Genomic DNA, 18,196 nt, shown 5'->3' on the forward strand with positions numbered 1-18,196 from the left:
GCAGTTCAGTATCCAAGTGGGTTCCATTGTGATAGAAACAGGGACTGTCTCTGTCACGAACTTATTGGCCTGCTCTTTAATTACCTCCCCCTGAGGGGGAAGTAGCATTAGCAGGCCACAGAAGAGGACAAGGCAGCCACTCCTGATGATACCTAATTGACTAGGATCAGAAGGAAGGAAAAGAAGTCCTCCCCTATCAGCGGACTTGGGGAGGGGCATGCATGCAGAAGGTGGAGGAAGGGAGGGATTGGGACAAGAGGAGGGAAAGAACCAAGGGGGGGAATACAAAGTGAGTAAAGTGTAATTAATAAAGAAAAATAAAATCAAAAGGACCTGGTGTTAGACCAATGGATGCCCTGTGCTTGCTGCTTTAGTCTCTGTGAGCTTATATGTACAGGGACTTGTTCTCCTGGTATCTTCATCCCCTCTGGCTTTTACGATCGTTTTGCTTCCTCTTCCATGAGATTCCCTGAATTATTTTTTTTTAATTATGGATTTTTTTAAACTAAATTTTTATTTTTATATTAATTACAGTTTATTTACTTTGTATCCCAGCTGCAGCCCCCTTCTCATTCTTTCCTCACTTAAAAAGACAAATGGGATGGACATTGGAAGTAGGAGTAAACAAGAAACAGGACAGGAGATTCCCTAAATTCTGAGGAGATAAATTTGATGTAGTTTTACCATTTAGACTCTTTCTGTGTATAATGTCTAATTGTGAGTCTCTGCATCTGTTCCCATCCAGTGCTGGAGGTAGCCAATCTATGATGATAGAATAAGGCACTGATCTACCAATATAGCATAAAATCATTAGGAGTTATTTTATTTATATATTTTTAGTCTAGTAGTGTTTGCTTTGACCATAGGTCTCTGGGCTATTCAGTCTCTGGTTCTTGGTTACCTAAGCAGTGACAATTATGGGTTCCCTCTTATGGAGTAGGACTTAAGTCAAATAAAACTGTTGGTTGGTTATTCGCACAAGTTCTGTGCCACCATTGCCCTAGCATATTTTGCAGGTAAGACAGATTTTAAGTCAGGGTTTTTATGGCTGTGCTGGTGTTCACATTTCTCTTTTGGTAGCCTGAAGAATACCTTCTTAATTAAAGAGACTAGAAAGTAGTCGTGAAAACTCCATGTGTACTCCAGCCAGACTATGCTAAAAAAATTATGAGGGTGTTACCTCAGCAATGGGGTCACACTGTACGTTTACAAAGAGCAACTCTATATTATCAATTGCCTGGGTTGTTTGGATATTTCAATGGACCACTTTGGCCAATAACTCAATTGAATGTAACCAAGTCTCACCACTGGAATCATTGCCTGGTAACAAGAGATGGCCAGTTGAGGCATTATATTTTCCATTACTGGGAGTACTCATTAGGATCACTTTCATATATTCCAAAACGTTTACACTGTACTGTTTCTGTACTACCCCTTAAAACCCCATAATTCCACCCTTCTACTTTTTCCCTCTACCCTATCTCTCCTGCAACCTGATTCCTTCATCCTGTCTCCTCACCACCAGTCTGAAAGTAAAATCTATTCTATTTTTCCCTCCCAGGGAGATCCATTCACCACCACCCCCTACTCCCCCAAGTCCCCTCTTTATATAACCTCTCTGGGTCTATGACTTGTAGTTAGGTTATTATTTACATATATGTGAATATATACCAAATTTATATTTCTGGGTCTGGGCTAACTCATTCAGAATATTTTTTATTTAGTTTCATCCATTTGCCTGTAAAATTCATGACATCATTTTAAAAAACAGCTGTCAATTTCATTATATAATTTTCAACAATCCATTTTATAAGTGTACCACATTTTCTTTTTCTAGTCTTCTGTTAAGAGACATGCAGATTAGGCTGCTTCCCCCTCAGGTGGAGTTGATCAAAGAGCCAGCCATTGAGTTCATGTCAGAGACAGCCCCCATGCCCCAAATGATGGAACCCACTTGGAGATTGAACTGCCACGGGCTACATCTGGACAGGAGTTCTAGGTTATCCCCATGCATGATCCTTGATTGGACTATCAGTCTCAGAAAACACCCCTGTGCCTAGTTTTTTTTTCCCCTTTGGTTCTGTTGTTTTCTTTGTGGAGCTCATATCCCCTCCAGCTCTTTCATCTCCCCTTTCTTTCATAAGATTCCCTGCACTCTGCCCAAAGTTTGGATAGGAGTCCCAGCATCTGCTTCAATACCCTGTTGACTAGAGTCTTTTGGCTTTAGCCTTGCTTCCTGTTTTCATTAGTTGTTATGGGTCTGCTAAAATTATTTCTGGTCTTGATTTTGTAAGTGGTATCTATTGAGAAAATTATCCTCTTTCATTTAATTAAATTTTTGTTTTCTTGTGTAACAGCCCTGGTTGTCTTAGAACTCAATTGTAGAGCAGGATGGTCTCGAACTCATAAAGATCTGTCTGCCTCTGCCTCTAGTGCTAGGATTAAAGTCATGTGCCACCAACACCCAGTCAATTATCCTTTTATTAATATGAAGATTTCTAATTGGATGAAGTACAGGTTTTTAAAGAATATCTGTATGATATTTCCTTGGTGTCTCTTGTTCTGCCTCTCTTTTCATTTCTGATGTTGTGTATTTAGATATTTCTGTCTCAACATGTTTTTTTATTCAGTAGAATATTGTTCAGTTTCCATGAGTTTCCATGACCTTTATGTTGTTTTTGTTGTTGATGATATCTAGCTTTAATCTAGCTTTAATGTGGTTTTCTAATAGGATACAGGAAGTTATTTCAATTTTCTTGTATATGTTGAGACTTGCTTTGTGTTTGAATGTGGTCAATTTTGGAGAAAATTTCATGAGATGCAGAGAAGAAGTTATATTCTTTTGTGTTCAGATGAAATGCTCTGTAATTATGTGATGGGTCCATGATGTATTTTAGCTCCAGTATTTCTCTGTTTAGTTTTTGTCTGGATGTCCTGTCCATTGTTGAGAAAAGAGTCCTGAAGTTTCCCACTATCAATGTATGAGGGTCAGTATGTGACTTAAGTGGTAATAGTGTTTCTTTTACAAACTTGGGTACCCTTGTGTTTGGGGCACAGATGTTAAGAATTGTAATGTCATCTTGGTTTTCCTTCGATGAATAGGTAGCTTCCTTTTCTTTCTCTTTTGGTTAGATTTTGTTTAAAGTCTATTTTGCTAGATATTAAAATAGCTACACCAGCTTGCACTTTAGGTCCATTTCTTGGTATCCCTTCACTCTGAGGTGTTGTCTATCCTTGATGTCAAGATGTATTTCCTGAATTCAACAAAAGGATGGATCCTGATTTAGCATCCATTCTGTTAGTCTGTGTCTTTTTGTTTGGTAACTGAGGTCATTGATACTGAAAGATATCAGTGAGTAATGATTATTGATTCCTGCTGTTTTGTTGTTATTCTCTGTGTGTAATCATGTGTATGGCATGCATACACATACACATACATTCCTTCTTTTGATTTTGCAATATTTTTATGTTGAGTATTTCCTGTGTTTTCATGCATGTAGTTAACCTTCTTAGGTTTGAGTTTTTCACTAGCACCTTCTGTAAAGCTAGGTTTTGTGTGTGTGTGTGTGTGTGTGTGTGTGTGTGTGCACATGATTATGTGTGTTGTCATGTGCATTTGTGTGTAGTTTAAAATTGTATTGTAGAAATATCTTATCCATCTATGGTGATAGTAGTCTGGGTTAGTATCTATGGTCTCTTAAGAGTCTCTTAAGAGAGGCAGAACAAGAGAACAACATCTGCCCAGGTCCTTCTGATTTTAGAGTCTCTATCTCTTGTATTCTGTTGGTAATGCTTAACTTTGTGGTTCCTGATCTTTTCTCTAAGTTCTCCAGCTCCAGGGTTTTCTCTGTTTATGTTTTCTTTATTGATTCTAATTCTGCTTTCATTTCTTGCACCATTTCCTCCATCTGTTTGAATGTGGATTCTTGTCTTTCCATGACAGCATCTAATTTTTTTGTTTTCCTATTTATGTGCCTCTATTTGTCTGGCTATATTACCTGTATTTCTTTGAGAGCTTTGTTCATTTCATCTTTATGTGCCTCTAATAACTGGATAAGCATAGCTTTAAAGTCATTTTCCTGTATTTCCAATGAATTTAAAATATCCATTGATTTTGGAGGTTGCTGGTGAAGCCATAATGTCCTGATTTTTGTTGGATGTGTTCTTATGCTGGCCTCTAGACATCTGATGAGCTGTAGCCTTCACTGTTTGTTCTTGGAATCTGTATTGCAGGATGGGTCCATCTGTCTCTGGAGTCTGACATATTCTTCAGGAAGATGAAAGAGTGGGTGTTAGTGTTTCAGATGCAGCTAAGGGAGGAAGATCGCAGGCACATGTGCAAGCACAGGAGTGTGAGTGGAAGTGTACCTATCTGGAAGGATGGACCTAAGAGAGGAGCTTAAGTTCAGGCCACTGAGTTCATATCAGAGACATCTCCTGATCCCCTTTCTAGGGAACCCACTTGGAAACTGAGTATTCTATGGGTTTCCTCTGAGCAGGGGTCTAGGTCCTTTCCATGAATGGTCCTTGGTTGGAGTATCGGTCTCTTCATGGCTGCCTGGGCACAGATATTTTTTTTTTTGGCTCTGTTGGTCTTCTTGTGGAACTCCTGTCTCTTCCAGGTCTTTCTATATCCCCTTTTTCCATAAGGTTCCCTGCCCTCTGCCCAAAGTTTAGCTATGTATCTCCATATCTCCTTTCATACCCTGATGGGTTGAGTCTTTCAGAGACCCCCTGTGGAAGGCTCCTTTCCTGTTCCCTATCTTCTTTTCCTTCTGATGTCTATTCTGTTTGCCTTTCTGAGTGAGGTTTCAGCCTCTTCCCTAGGGTCCTCCTTGTTTAGCTTCTTTACAACTATAGATTTTTGTATTTTTATCCTATGTTATATGGCTAATATCCACTTATAAGCGAATATATACCATGTGTGTCTTTCAGCTTCTGGGTTACCTCATTCAGGATGATTTTTTTCTAGTTCCATCCATTTGCCTGCAAATCTCATGATTTTTTGTTTTGTTTTTAATTGCTGAGTAGTATTTCATTATGTAAATGTACCACACTTTATGTATCCATTCCTTGGTCGAGAGACATCTAGGTTGTTTCCAGATTCTGGCTATTATGAATAAAGCTGCTCTGAACATAGTTGAGCAAATGTCCTTGTTGTATGGTGGCACATCTTCCAGACCCAGAAATAAACCCATACACCTACAGCTACTTGAGTTTTGACAAAGAAGCCAAAACCTTACAATGGAAAAAAAAATAGTATCTTCAACAAATGGTTGGTCTAACTGAATGTCTCTATGTAGAAAAATTCAAATAGATTCATATTTATCACCCTGCACTAAAGTAAAGTTCAAGTGGATCAAAGACCTCAACATAAAACCAGACACACTAAATCTGTTAGAAGAAAAAGTGGGGAAGAACCTTGAACTTATTGGCACAGGAGACAACTTCCTGAACAGAACACCAACAGCACAGGCTCTAAGCTCAGCAATCCATAAATGGGACCTCCCCAAACTAAAAAAATTCTGTAAAGAAAAGGACACTGTCATCAGAACAAAATGACAGCCTACAGACTAGGAAAGGGTCTTTTCCAACCCTATATCTGACAGAGGGCTAATATCTAGAATATATAAAGATCTCAAGAAGTTAAACAGTAACAAATAAATAATCCAATTAAAAATGGGTATAGAGATAAACAGAGAATTCTCAACAACTACTCCTCTGGAACATGTTTGCTTCTTTTTGTTCTAGAGCTTTTAGGCATGCTTTTAAATTGCTTCAATTTTATTATGAAGGCACTTAGTGCTATGAACTTCTTAGCACGACTTTCAATGTTTCCTATTGTTTGGGTATTTTGTGCCTTCATTTCCATTGAATTTCACAAAGTCTTTAATTTCTTTGTTTATTTCTTCCTTACCCCAATGGTCATTAAGTAAGGAATTGTTAAGTTTCCATGAGTTTGTAGGTTTTTCTCTTGTTTCTTTTCTTGCTCTTTCTTTCTTTCTTTCTTTCTTTCTTTCTTTCTTTCTTTCTTTCTTTCTTTCTTTCTTTCTTTCTTTCCTTCTTTCTTTTTTTTGTTGAAATCTAGTTTTAATCCTTGGTGGCCTGATAAGATACAGGCAGTTATTTCAGTTTTCTTGTATCTGTTGAGGTTTGCTTTGTGACTGAACATATGATCAGTTTTGTAGAAGGTTCCCTGAGGTTCTGAGAAAATACATTCTTTTGTGTTCAGGCAAAATGTTCTGTAGATATCTGTTACGTTCATTTGGCTCATGATGTTTGTTAGTTTCATTATTTCTCCATTTCGCTTCTGTCTCGATAATCTTTCCATTCATGAGAGTGGGCTGTTGAAGTCTCCCACTACTAATGTATTATCATCAATGTGTGAATTAAGCTTTAATAATGTTTCCCTTATGAATGCAGGTGCCCTTTTTTGGGGGGCATAGATGTTCAGGATTCTGATGTCCTCTTGGTGGATTTTTTCTTTGATGAGACTGAGGTGTCATTCCCCATGTTTGGGTGAAAGCCTATTTTATTAGATACTAGAATGGCTACCTCAGCCTACTTCTTAGGTATACTTGCTTGGAAAACCTTTTCTATAACTTTGCTCAGAGATAATGTCTATGCTTGTTGCTGAGGCGTGTTTGTTGTATTCAACAGAATGATGGATCCTGTTTTTGCATCCATTCTGTTAGCCTGTGTCTTTATATTTGGGAATTGATTCCATTGATGTTGAGAGATATTAATGACCAATGATTGTTAATTCCTTTTATTTTAATGTTGTTGGTGATAGAGTGTGTGTTTGTGTGTAGTGTGTGTGCGCTTCCCTTCTCTTGGTTTTGTTAAAATACAATTTTCTTATATTTGTATTTAATTGAGCTTCTTTGTCACATAAGTAAATTATTTTAATATAGTTCAGAATTAATTACAGATATTAATTCTTCAAGTATTTCTCTCTCTTTCCTTCTCTGGGGACTCCATTACATAGGAATTATGATACTCAACATTGCTCCTTCATTTGGAAATACTCTATTTTTAAATCTTTTGTTGTCTCTCCTTTTTGGATATTTTCCTTGCTACCTTAAATTTATTAATTTTTCCTATGTAATATCTACATTTTCATTAATAATACAACCCCATTTATTTTTATTTCTGACAATGCAGTTTTATCTTTAGCAGCCTAGTTTGCACATATATGCAAAAACTCATTATGAAACGTTGGATGACCTCATAATTGTAATCCTCCTGCCTAAGCATCCCTAGCACTGGGGTTATAGGCATGTGCCATCATATTCTTGTCTTCAAATGAGAGATTACCCTAGTTTATCTAGATGGACATTGCCTAGGTATAATTCTTTTTCTTTTTCCTTTTCCTCCCCCTTTCTCTCTTCCTTCCCATTCTCTTTCCCACTCACTCTTTCTCTCTCTCTATCCCTCTCCTTTCTGTTTCTTTCCCTCTTCACCATCCATGTGTTGATCATCCTAAGGACATAAATCAGAGTATGATGGAGCTGGACAACTAACATACTCCTCTGATTTTCACACATACATATATGCATATACAGCTTACATATATCATACACAATCACACAGTTGGTGTCCTTGCTAAAATAATGATATCTTTGTTTTGTAAGTGTAGTAGCTTTGAAGGGAAATTTATTCTGGCAGTCAGAAGCCAAGGAATACTACAAAGTCACACCCCACAATGAACCTCAAGGAAGAGATTTATTAGGAGGGAAAAATTGAGGAGGGCAGCTGCTTCTGCTCAGGTGAGAAACAGCAAGGAACTGAGCAGACATAGGCATTATATAGGGTTTCTTGGGGAGGGGGCAGAACTTTCCAGGGTGAGGATTTCCAGGGTGAGGATTGGTGGGATTTCAAGTCTGGAGCTGGGGACAGCAAAGGGGATGGGCTTAGGTATTGACAGGTTTTCCTGTTCAAAGGTTGGTGGGTTTTCCTGTTCATGGGTTTCTGTGGCAAGCTCAGGGATTAGTGGGTTTCTCTGTTCAGGTATTGGTGAGATTTTTCTTGTAGGGTGGGGCCTGGTCACTCTCCTGCCTTGTGGCTGGGAATGACATTATAGCCATTGAAGGTTATGGCCATTAGGAAAGTCTGGTGGCAGGGCCTGGCCATAGCTCCTCAGATGGAGGCCTGGCCACTTTCCTGCCTTGAGAGTTTATAAAATTTACAAAGGCTAGGAAGGCTTCCCTGCTGCTTGAGTTGGTGTGAATAGCCCAAACATTTAAAAGACTGTGCTCATATTGTGGTCTTTTTTAACTTCCTCATTATATATTTGTATGCTTCATTTCTGCTACAACATTGACATCGACTGAAAGATGTCTAATACTTAGTCATGGTCATATCTAGAATAGAAATATATATGATTGTACGTAAAGGACAAATAAGGCATATGTATATTCCCTCCCACTTTCATATGGAGAGGCCTTCCAGACAATTCAATAACAAATGATGAAAAAAGAGGTCATGATTTTAAAGGAGAGTGGGGAAGAGTGTATGAGAAGGTTTGGAGGAAGGAAAGGAAAGACAGAAACATTCTCCCCAAGCATGGTTGGATACCATAAAAAGCTAAAATGATACGCTCAGGATGCGAGGCTAAGCACTGCACTCAGGGTCAGCCGCTTTGGACCCAGAGAAGAGCATGTCTGATTGCATGCGGGTTGATGCCCCAGGTCCCGCCTCTGAGAAAAAGGTATCGGACGGGTCCGATGCTCTTTGGGTGGATGACACCTAAATGAACATCTGTACAAAGTCCCAATTTATTTCTAATATCAGAGATCAGACCTCTACTCTTGCCTGATGCATCTAAAACAAAAAGGGGGAACTGTAGAGAGCTGCGGAATGTTATGCCTTAAAGATGGAGCTGGTTTCCGCCTTCCACCTTCCCGATGGTGAGTGCTCTCTGTCACGAACAACTCCACATTTGGCTAAGGCCGAGGATCTGGCTTGCTTCCATGTATGTGGACCTATCTGCATTGCCCCCGTGGCACGCCTGGGTTGGCTACCCAGAGGCTATTTAAGCTGTGGGCTGGCTTTCCCCGGGGTCCGAGGATTGTTCAATGTTCCTGAATAAACTGCATTGAAAAAAAAAAAATACAGTTACAAAACCAACCAACCAACCAAACAACAACAACAAATTTAGTACGTAATGAATCTCCAGACAGTTAAAGAATTGGCTGATCAAGACTAGTCAGGCCTTCTAGTCTGCATATTGTCGCCAATCTTGGTCTCAAAGGTTGTTGAGCAACCAGACATTATTCACTAATGTCACGTAGGACCAAAAAGCACTGGCCTAGTCTATGCCACTGTAGAATGGCTCTATTATTGGGTCATGGGGCTTTCTCTAATACCAAACTTTGCTTACTGAGTTGGAGTAACATTCAGAGTTGCAGATAATGGTTTTTCAACGCTGGCTTTAAGTTAAAAAAAAAAAATGAAGGCAGGGATTTCCAGAGAACAGATGTAGTTTAAACAAAAGGTGGTGATGATGATCTTTCAGCCCTACACACTTGCATTTTAGAGTCTGTAGTGCTACCTTACAATGTCAAATCCTTTTTAAAAAATTATTTCTTCCTTTTGTTTTTAAAGGCATATTATCCCAGAATGGGCATGAGCAGCCTGAAACTGCTGAAATATGTTCTCTTTATCTTTAATTTGCTCTTTTGGGTAAGTATCTCCTTTGAACATGTCTGAAATAACACCCCTCTATTACACCTAAGTTGTTTTTTCTTCTCAAATGTGAACTGTGCATGATTAGGTAATATCCAGAACATTTCACCTAGGTACAAATGAGTAATAATTTCTTCCCTTATTGCCATTCTGTCATACTATAAGCCTATAAAATCATTAGCTATCAGTACAGTAAATGGTACCAATTCTCTAGGGGGCTTTAGGATAGCCCAAATAGATGGCATCTGTTAGTCAGGAATGGGCTACAGTTTGGGTGTTAAATTCTACGCTCTCCTTGTCCCCAACTGCATTGAAGAACATTGACCATAGAATTCATGTGGAAGTTCAATTTCTTATTTTTTAAAAGTACTTCCATGCTGATGGTTTCTGCTGTATCTAGGGTAATTCAGACTTTCACCAACAATGTTAAAGGGTCATTTCTTCTGTCATCTTAGTGAGCATTTGTTGTTGATTGTTTTTTTTTTTTGAACAGTCATTCTGATGAAATTAAATGGACTCTCCATGTAGTTTTGATGTAGCTAGAGATGTTGAATACTTTTTTCATATATCTATTGGCCATTTTCACTTCATTCTTTTTTCTTTTTCTTTTTCTTTTTTGTTATTAATTAGTTTATTTACTTTGTATCCCACCTGTAGCTCCCTCCCTCATCTCCTCCCAAACCAACTCCCTTCCTTCTGCCCAACCCACCCGTACCCCTCCCCTAGCCTGATAGGAGAGAGAGGTCTTCCTCCCCTTTCTTCTGATCCCAGTCTATCAGGTCTTATCAGGAGTTGTTGCATTATATTCCTCTGTGGCCTGGTAAGGCTACACCCCCCTGAGGGGGAGGTGACCAAAGAACAGGCCAATCAGTTCATGTCAGAGACAGTCCCTATTCCCATTACTATGAAACCCAATTGGACACCGAACTGCCATGGGCAACATCTGTGCAGGGCTTCTAGGTTATCTCCATGAACAGTCCTTGGTTGGGGTATCAGTCTCAGAAAAGATCCTTGTGCCCAGACTTTTTGGTTCTTTTTTGGTTATCCTTGTGGAGTTCCTTTCTTTTCCAGGTCTTACTATTTCCCACTTCTTTCACAAGATTCCTTGCACTCTGCCCAAAGTTTGGCTGTGAGTCTCAACATCTGCTTTGATACCCTGCAGGGTAGAAACTTTCAGAGGCCCTCTGTGGTAAGCTCCTGTCCTGTTTCCTGTTTTCTCCCTCTTCTGATATCCATCTTCTTTGCCTTTCTGGATGAGGATTGAGCATCTTACCCAGAGTCCTCCTTCTTGATTAGTTTCTTTAGGTGTACAGATTTCAGTATGTTTATCCTATATTATATGTCTAATAGACACTTATGAATGAGTACATACCCTGTGTGTCTTTTTGTTTCTGGGATACCTCAAACTCAAGATGATCTTTTCCAGTTTCCACCATTTGCATGAAAATTTCATGATTTCCTTATTTAAATTGCTGAGTAGTATTCCATTGTGTAAATGTACCACAATTTCTGTATCCATTCCTCAAATAGGTTGTTTCCAGCTTCTGGCTATTATGAATAAATCTGCTATAAACATGGTTGAGCAAATGTCCTTGTTGTGTACTAGAGCATATATGCCTAGGAGTGGGATAGCTGGATCTTGAGGAAGCACTATTCCTAATTGTCTGAGAAAGTGCCAAATTGATTTCCAAAGTGCTTGTACAAGTTTACTTCCCACCAGCAGTGGAGGGTTCCCCTTTCTCCACAACCTCTCCAGCACGTGTTGTCACTTGAGTCTTTGATCTTAGCCATTCTGATGGGTGTAAGGTGAAACATCAGGGTCATTTTGATTTGCATTTCCCTGATGACTAAGGATGTTGAGCATTTCTTTAAGTGTTTCTCTGCCATTCAATATTCCTCTATTGAGAATTATCTGTTTAACTCTGTACTCCACTTTTTAATTGGGTTACTTGATTTGTTGCTGTTTAACTTCTTCAGTTCTTTGTATATATTGGATATTAGTCCTCTGTCAAATGTAGGTTTGGGGAACATCCTTTCCCAGTCTGTAGGTTGCTGTTTTGTTCTGACAACAGTGTCCTTTGCTTTACGGAAGCTTTTCAGTTTAGTGAGGTCGCACTTATTGATTGTTGATCTTAGAGCCTGTGCTGTTGGTGTTCTGTTCAGGAAGTTGTCTCCTATGCCAATGAGTTCCAGGCTCTTCCCCAATTTTTCTTCTAACAGGTTTAGTCTGTTTGGTTTTATATCAAAGTCTTTGATCCACTTGGACTTTAATTTTGTGCAGGGTGATAAGTATGTATCTATTTGCATTTTTCTCCATGTAGACATCCAGTTGTACCAGCACCATTTGTTGAAGATGCTATCTTTTTTTTTCCATTGTATGGTTTTGGCATCTTTGTCAAAGATCAGGTGTTTATAAGTGTGTGGGTTCATTTCAGGATCTTCTATTCGATTCCATTGATCCAACAGTTGGTCAACAAAATAAGAAATGAAAAGGGGGACATAACAACAGACACTGAGGAAATCCAAACAATCATTAGGTCTTACTTCAAAAGCCTATATGCCATAATATTTGAAAATCTAAATAAAATGGACAATTTTCTTGATTGATTCCACTTCATTCTTCTAAAACAGTCTGCTTGTTTCCATTGTTCATTTGTTGATTGGATTTTTTGTTGTTGTTGTTGTTCTTTTATTCTTTGTTGGTTTTCTTTTTTTGGACTTCCATATGATGTAGCCATTTTATTTTTCATTTTGTTTCCAAAAGAATCATACAACTTACTCCAAAATAGTTACATATCCATGCTTTCACAACACAATTAACAACACCTATATTGTTTATGCAGACTAGATATCCATCCAGAGATGAATGTATAAAGGAATGTGGTATATGTACAGAACAGAGCTTTTTTTCTTAGCCATCAGAAAGAATGAAATTACTCAAAAAGTATATGAAAGTTAAGGTTACTTTGAGTGAAATAAGTCAGCCCCACATAGAAAACTATTAAATCTCCTGATTATGTGGAAACTAAGAAAAATAAGAAAAGTGTTTAACTAAAAGAAGGACTATTAGAAATGAAAAGGCAGAAAATTAAAAGAAAAAAGCAGATAAGATTAGTAGAGCAGTTAATAGTATCAAAGTACATTACATGTTCTATGTGTAGAAATATACAGTGAAACATTTTGTATAATTAATACAGATCAATAAAAATGTAATGTTTACAGGCACACAGATGTACATGTTTGGTAGTTTATCACAAAAAAGAGATGTCCAGGTGGGTGTCGTGGCACACGCTTGTAATCCCAGCACTTGGGGAGGCAGAGGCATGAGGATCTTTGTGAGTTTGAGGTTAGCCTGGTCTACAAAGTGAGTCCAGGACAGACAAAGTGAGAAAGAGAAACTCTGTCACCAAGAACAACAAAAAAAGAGATGTCCAAGGAGATTTCACTGTATTGACTTTAGCAACTGATTTTCATATATAAGAGGAATCAGTACTTGTGTTCATAAGAATATTTTTAGGAGTTTAGTTTGTTTCATAGTCTTCCGATTAAGATGACTTTCTTCAAACAGAGCAACTCTTCTACATGGTCATATTCTCCAAAGGAAAGGACATGTGTAGACAACTGAACAGAAAAGAGAACATCTGAAGTATTAAGTTAAGCTTCTGTACAGTGAAGGTATTAAGTCCCTCATAAAGATGACCTTTCCTTGGTATCTGGAAATGTGTGGTAAAATATATGTATGTGACTGCATATAAAGAAGCTGGTATTTCCTTTCTATTATGATAGTGGGGAACTGAATAAAGAGATGACCTTGTGAGTCTTGAGTCAACAAAAACAGGTGATTCTGATCTCAAGAAGGTTAGAATATAAATGTGGAAATACTTAGAAACAACATTAACCTTAGAATGCTCTGAAATTCTTCCTTCTAGGTCTGTGGCTGTTGCATTTTGGGATTTGGTATTTACCTCCTGGTCCAAAACACCTATGGAGTTCTGTTCCGTAACCTCCCCTTCCTGACACTTGGCAATGTTCTTGTCATCGTGGGCTCCATTATCATGGTAGTTGCCTTCTTGGGCTGCATGGGCTCAATCAAGGAGAATAAGTGTCTGCTTATGTCGGTGAGTCCTTGCAGTAGCTGTGATCTTCTGAGTTGAGGTAAATGTTGTCTCAGTTTCAGAGCAATATGCTTAATGGTAGATTACTTTTGGGTCATATCACAATTAAGAGCATAGAGAGATAGGTAGGTAGTGGTGGCACACACCTTTAGTCCTAGCATTCAGGAAGCAGAGGCAGGCAGATCTCTGAGTCTAAGGCCATCCTGGTCTACACAGCAAGTTATAGGACAACCAATGTTAAAACTCTGTCTTGAAAATAAAAGGAACAATAAACACAGATTTCTGGTTTGCTTATTCTTTTCTCCATTTTTTGCAACTCAGATGGCAGCCTATAAAATAATGCACCCACAATGGGTTGGGCCCTCTCATACAACCCATCCCAGATATCCCCACAGGCCAAGGTGACCTAAATAATTTCCCAAGTAAATTTTTTTTCCAGTTGATTTTAGGTTGTGTTAAGTTTATAATAAAAACTAACCAATACAGTCCATCCCATCATTTAACACACACACATGACTTTGAGATATAACTTTCTATCCCTTGTCACAGATGCTTCATGTTAATATCAGATTATAAAATATAGTCCAATTCCAGTATTACAAAATTTCCAAGACTTCAAAGTTCAAGGTCTTTTAACTGTAAGTTCTTGTAGAATAAAAAGTTACATATATAAACATTGTTCTTCTGAGAGAGAAGAAACATGGGGTAAAAACAACCATGCCAAAACAAATAAACAAATATAAACAACCATCAGGTTTTATTTAGGAATATATCAACAATTGTAGGAGAAAACAAGTAACAGGACAGGAGCCTACCACAGAGGGCCCCTGAAAGATTATACCTAGCAGTGTATCAAAACAGATGCTGTAACTCATAACCAAACCTTGGCCAGAGTGCAGGGAATCAAATGAAAGAAGGGGGAGGTAGTATGACCTGGAGAGGACAGGAGCTCCACAAGGACCAAATATATCTAGGCACAGGGTTCTTTTCTGAGAATGATTCTTCAACCAAGGATAATGCATGGATATAACCTAGAACCCCTACCCAGACATAGCCCATCGCAGCTCAGTATCCAAGTGGGTTCCTTAGTTAGGGGAACAGGGACTGTCTCAGATATGAACTCAAAGGCTGGCTCTTTGACCATCTCCCCCCTTCGAGGGAGGAGTAGCCTTGCTAGGCCACAGAAGAGGACATTGTAGCCAGCCCTGAAGAGACCTGATAAGCTAGGATCAGATGAAAGGGGAGGAGGACCCCCCCCATCAGTGGACTTGGAGAGGGGCAGGAAGGAGATGAGGGAGGGAGGTGGGATTGGGAGGGAATCAAGGAGGGGGCTACAGCTGGGATACAAAGTAAATAAACTGTAATTAATATAAACAATAATAAATAAAAAGAAACTGAAAAAAACACAATTATTAAAAAAAACTATGAATTTGAAAAAGAATAAGAAGAGGTATGAGGGAGAGTTTGGAGAAAAAACTGGAAGGGGAAATGATGTAATTTTAGTACAATCTCAAAAACCAACAGAAAAAAAAATCAGTAGTGTATATACCCAATCTTGAAGCTCCAGTGTCTAGAGGCTGGGCCTTGTATTCTGGGCTCCAAACAATTTGGATAGTTCCACCCTTCCAGTTATGTTGCTGGTAGCAATACAGAATTTCTCCTGGAAGCAAGCCAGCTCAACTCTAAAGCTGTAGCTTTTCCTTTGTAAATGTTTGCATTTCTAGTGTCTGGGTTCTCCATTGTAACTGAGGTATCAAGTACACTAGTGGCCTCTTAGGGCCTCTCTGTAGAAAATCTGACCCTACCATAAAGTTCCAATATTCAGTTGCTCTTTATAACTGCTTTCAAAACTAGTGCCACAGGGATGACTGTTACATTTCCAGGTTCTGCTGCAAGCTCAAGATGTAGCTTTTCTCATTGGTCCAAAGTGTATTGGCTTCTGTGTAATTCACTCCTATGAAACACAAGGAGTTCACTTCAGTGGCACTGATCTCTTTGACAATCATAGCTGCTCTTTCAGTCGCTGAATGAACCGTACACATTGAATGGTACACATAGTACAAATGGCAAAATATCACATTGAAGAAAAAGGCCCCTATCTTTAATGTATTAACCCAGTGAAACACGGAAGGCTTACTTTAATTGTGCCAATCTCCAATAAATCAGCTTTTTTCTGCTCCAGCATGAACACCACACATAGATTCTTAGCCCAAATGTCACATGAATATTCTCTGGTCCAGTTAATGACTAAGTCCATGATCTGAAACTCCACTCTTAGTACCCTTTCAACAATCCACAAGAATAGCCCACTAAGCTCTACCTATATCACTCCATGGGACTTTCCAGATCAAAGTTTCAACATCTTCCTTATTCCTCAAAAAAAAAAAAAAAAAAAAATAACATCACCAGGTTCATCATAGCAACAGCCCCATTTCCTTCATACCAATTTCTGATTTTGTTTTCTTTCTGTTGCTGTGATAAAATACCTGGAAGAAGATACTTATAAGAGAAAGGTATTTTTTTACTTCAATAGTACAAGGAGTACAGTTCATTATTGCATGAATGTTAAAACAGGAATTAAAAGCATTACATCTCCACTTAAGAGTAGAGAACAAATGCATGACTACTTGATTACTTGCTGTGTGTTCTCACATAGTTTTCTTTACTCTTACACAGTTCAGGGTCCAGGTCATGAAATGGTGCTAATGGATTAATCTTCTCACTTTTATTACAATTAAAACAGTCCCCCACAGACATGCACACAGAGCAACCTAGATAGTTCCTCAGTTTAATGAGAAATTGCTGGTTGATTCTAGATTGTTAAGTTGATAATTAAAGCTAACCATAATAGCATTTCTTATCAGCCTAGATTTTTATAAACCGATATTAGTTTGTTTCTCACTGGGATCCCAAGGTTACACAGAAGACATTATTTATCTGTTATATCCATTTTACACTATCAGTAATGACCCTTGTCATTGCCATGTCCTTTCACAGCATGTATTTTTCCTTGATGTCTGGTTGAAATTAGTTATTTTTCTGCCTAAGTCTCATGTAAGAATACACTTCAGGATCTGACTGACACATAGTAATTAACTGATAAAAAAAATCAGTAGGTTTTTCCAAACATAGTGACCTTTCCTAATGATATAGAATTCATTCTTAATTCATGCACAAAGTAGCCTTCATAGTAGGAGTGGCCCAATTTTGGTAAGAACCTTGTCTGAAGTCTTTGAATACTAAAAATGGAAGAGATTTGCAGCAGTTCTCTGTCAAATAACCAGCCTGAGGAGTACTGTCAGGCTTAGATTTTGCCTCTGTTATAGGAGTAAAAATGATGCACCTTTCCTCCTGTACTAAGGGCAGAGGTGGGTATAACAATGCTTCTATTCTTATGTGAAACCATCCTGGTTTTCTCTTAAGTCATATAATCAATCTTCTCTTGTAGATCAACACTTAAGCTAGGGCCAAAATCAATAATAATAATAATAATAATAATAGTAGTAGTAGTAATAATAATAATGTTTTTAGTATCAAATGGTTCTCAGGTAGACAGCAAACAACAAGAGATATCAGAGACAGGATAAATGATTTAAGCAGTCAAAATTGATGTTTAAGCTTATTAAAAAAATGAAGAACAAATGTAATTGTGAAAGTTTTGTGCGTATAAATGTCATGCAGGGATTAAAATTCCAAATTTGGAGAAAAAAATGACTTAGAACTATGATTAGGGTCCTTCTTTCCTTCTTCTGTACAGATGTTCTCCCAAGCTTCACTCATTATCTACCATCTATCTTTTTTTTTAGTATCTACAATCAAATTTTTAATAACTTTTTTATATTTTTTTTAATTTTATTTTTTTATCAGTTACATTTTATTAACTCTATATCCCAGCTGTATCCCGCTCCCTCATTCCCTCCCAATCCCTCCCTCCCTCCCTCATCTCCACCCTGCCCCTTTCCAAGTCCACTGATGGGGGACCTCCTCCCCATTCATCTGATCCTGTTTTATCAGGTGTCTTCAGGACTGGCTGCAAAGTCCTCCTCTGTGGCCTAACAGGACTGCTCCTCCCTTGGTGGGTGGAGAGGTCAAAGAGCCAGCTATTGAGTTCCTGTTAGAAATAGTCCTTGTTCCTCTTACTATAGGAAACCAATTGGTTACTGAGCTACCACGGGCTACATCTGAGCAGAGGTTCTAGGTTATATCCATACATGGTCCTTGGTTGAATGTCAGTCTCAGAAAAGACCCTGTGCCCAGATATATTCTACCATCTATCTTGAGCTAGACTTGATCTGACATATGGGACCAGGACCTGAACTCATTGGAATAATGCATTAGTTTTCTGTTTTCGTTTTGCTCAAATGTTTTGCTAGGATGATGCCAAAACATCGATT

At 38.4% G+C, this 18,196-nt stretch overlaps 1 protein-coding gene across 1 annotated transcript in view; it reads left to right on the top strand.

The window, feature by feature from the left end:
• The window catches only part of Cd53 (CD53 molecule), a 39,881-nt gene that overhangs the window by 14,128 nt on the left and 7,557 nt on the right, over positions 1-18,196 (top strand). The window contains exons 2-3 of the mRNA XM_060392918.1: positions 9,607-9,684; positions 13,617-13,805. Of these exons, the coding sequence (XP_060248901.1) occupies positions 9,622-9,684; positions 13,617-13,805 (252 nt within the window). The 5' untranslated portion in view covers positions 9,607-9,621. The remainder of the gene's footprint in view (positions 1-9,606; positions 9,685-13,616; positions 13,806-18,196) is intronic.

The sequence above is a fragment of the Meriones unguiculatus genome, chromosome 10 (assembly GCF_030254825.1).
Source record: "Meriones unguiculatus strain TT.TT164.6M chromosome 10, Bangor_MerUng_6.1, whole genome shotgun sequence".
NCBI classification, from domain to species: domain Eukaryota; kingdom Metazoa; phylum Chordata; class Mammalia; order Rodentia; family Muridae; genus Meriones; species Meriones unguiculatus.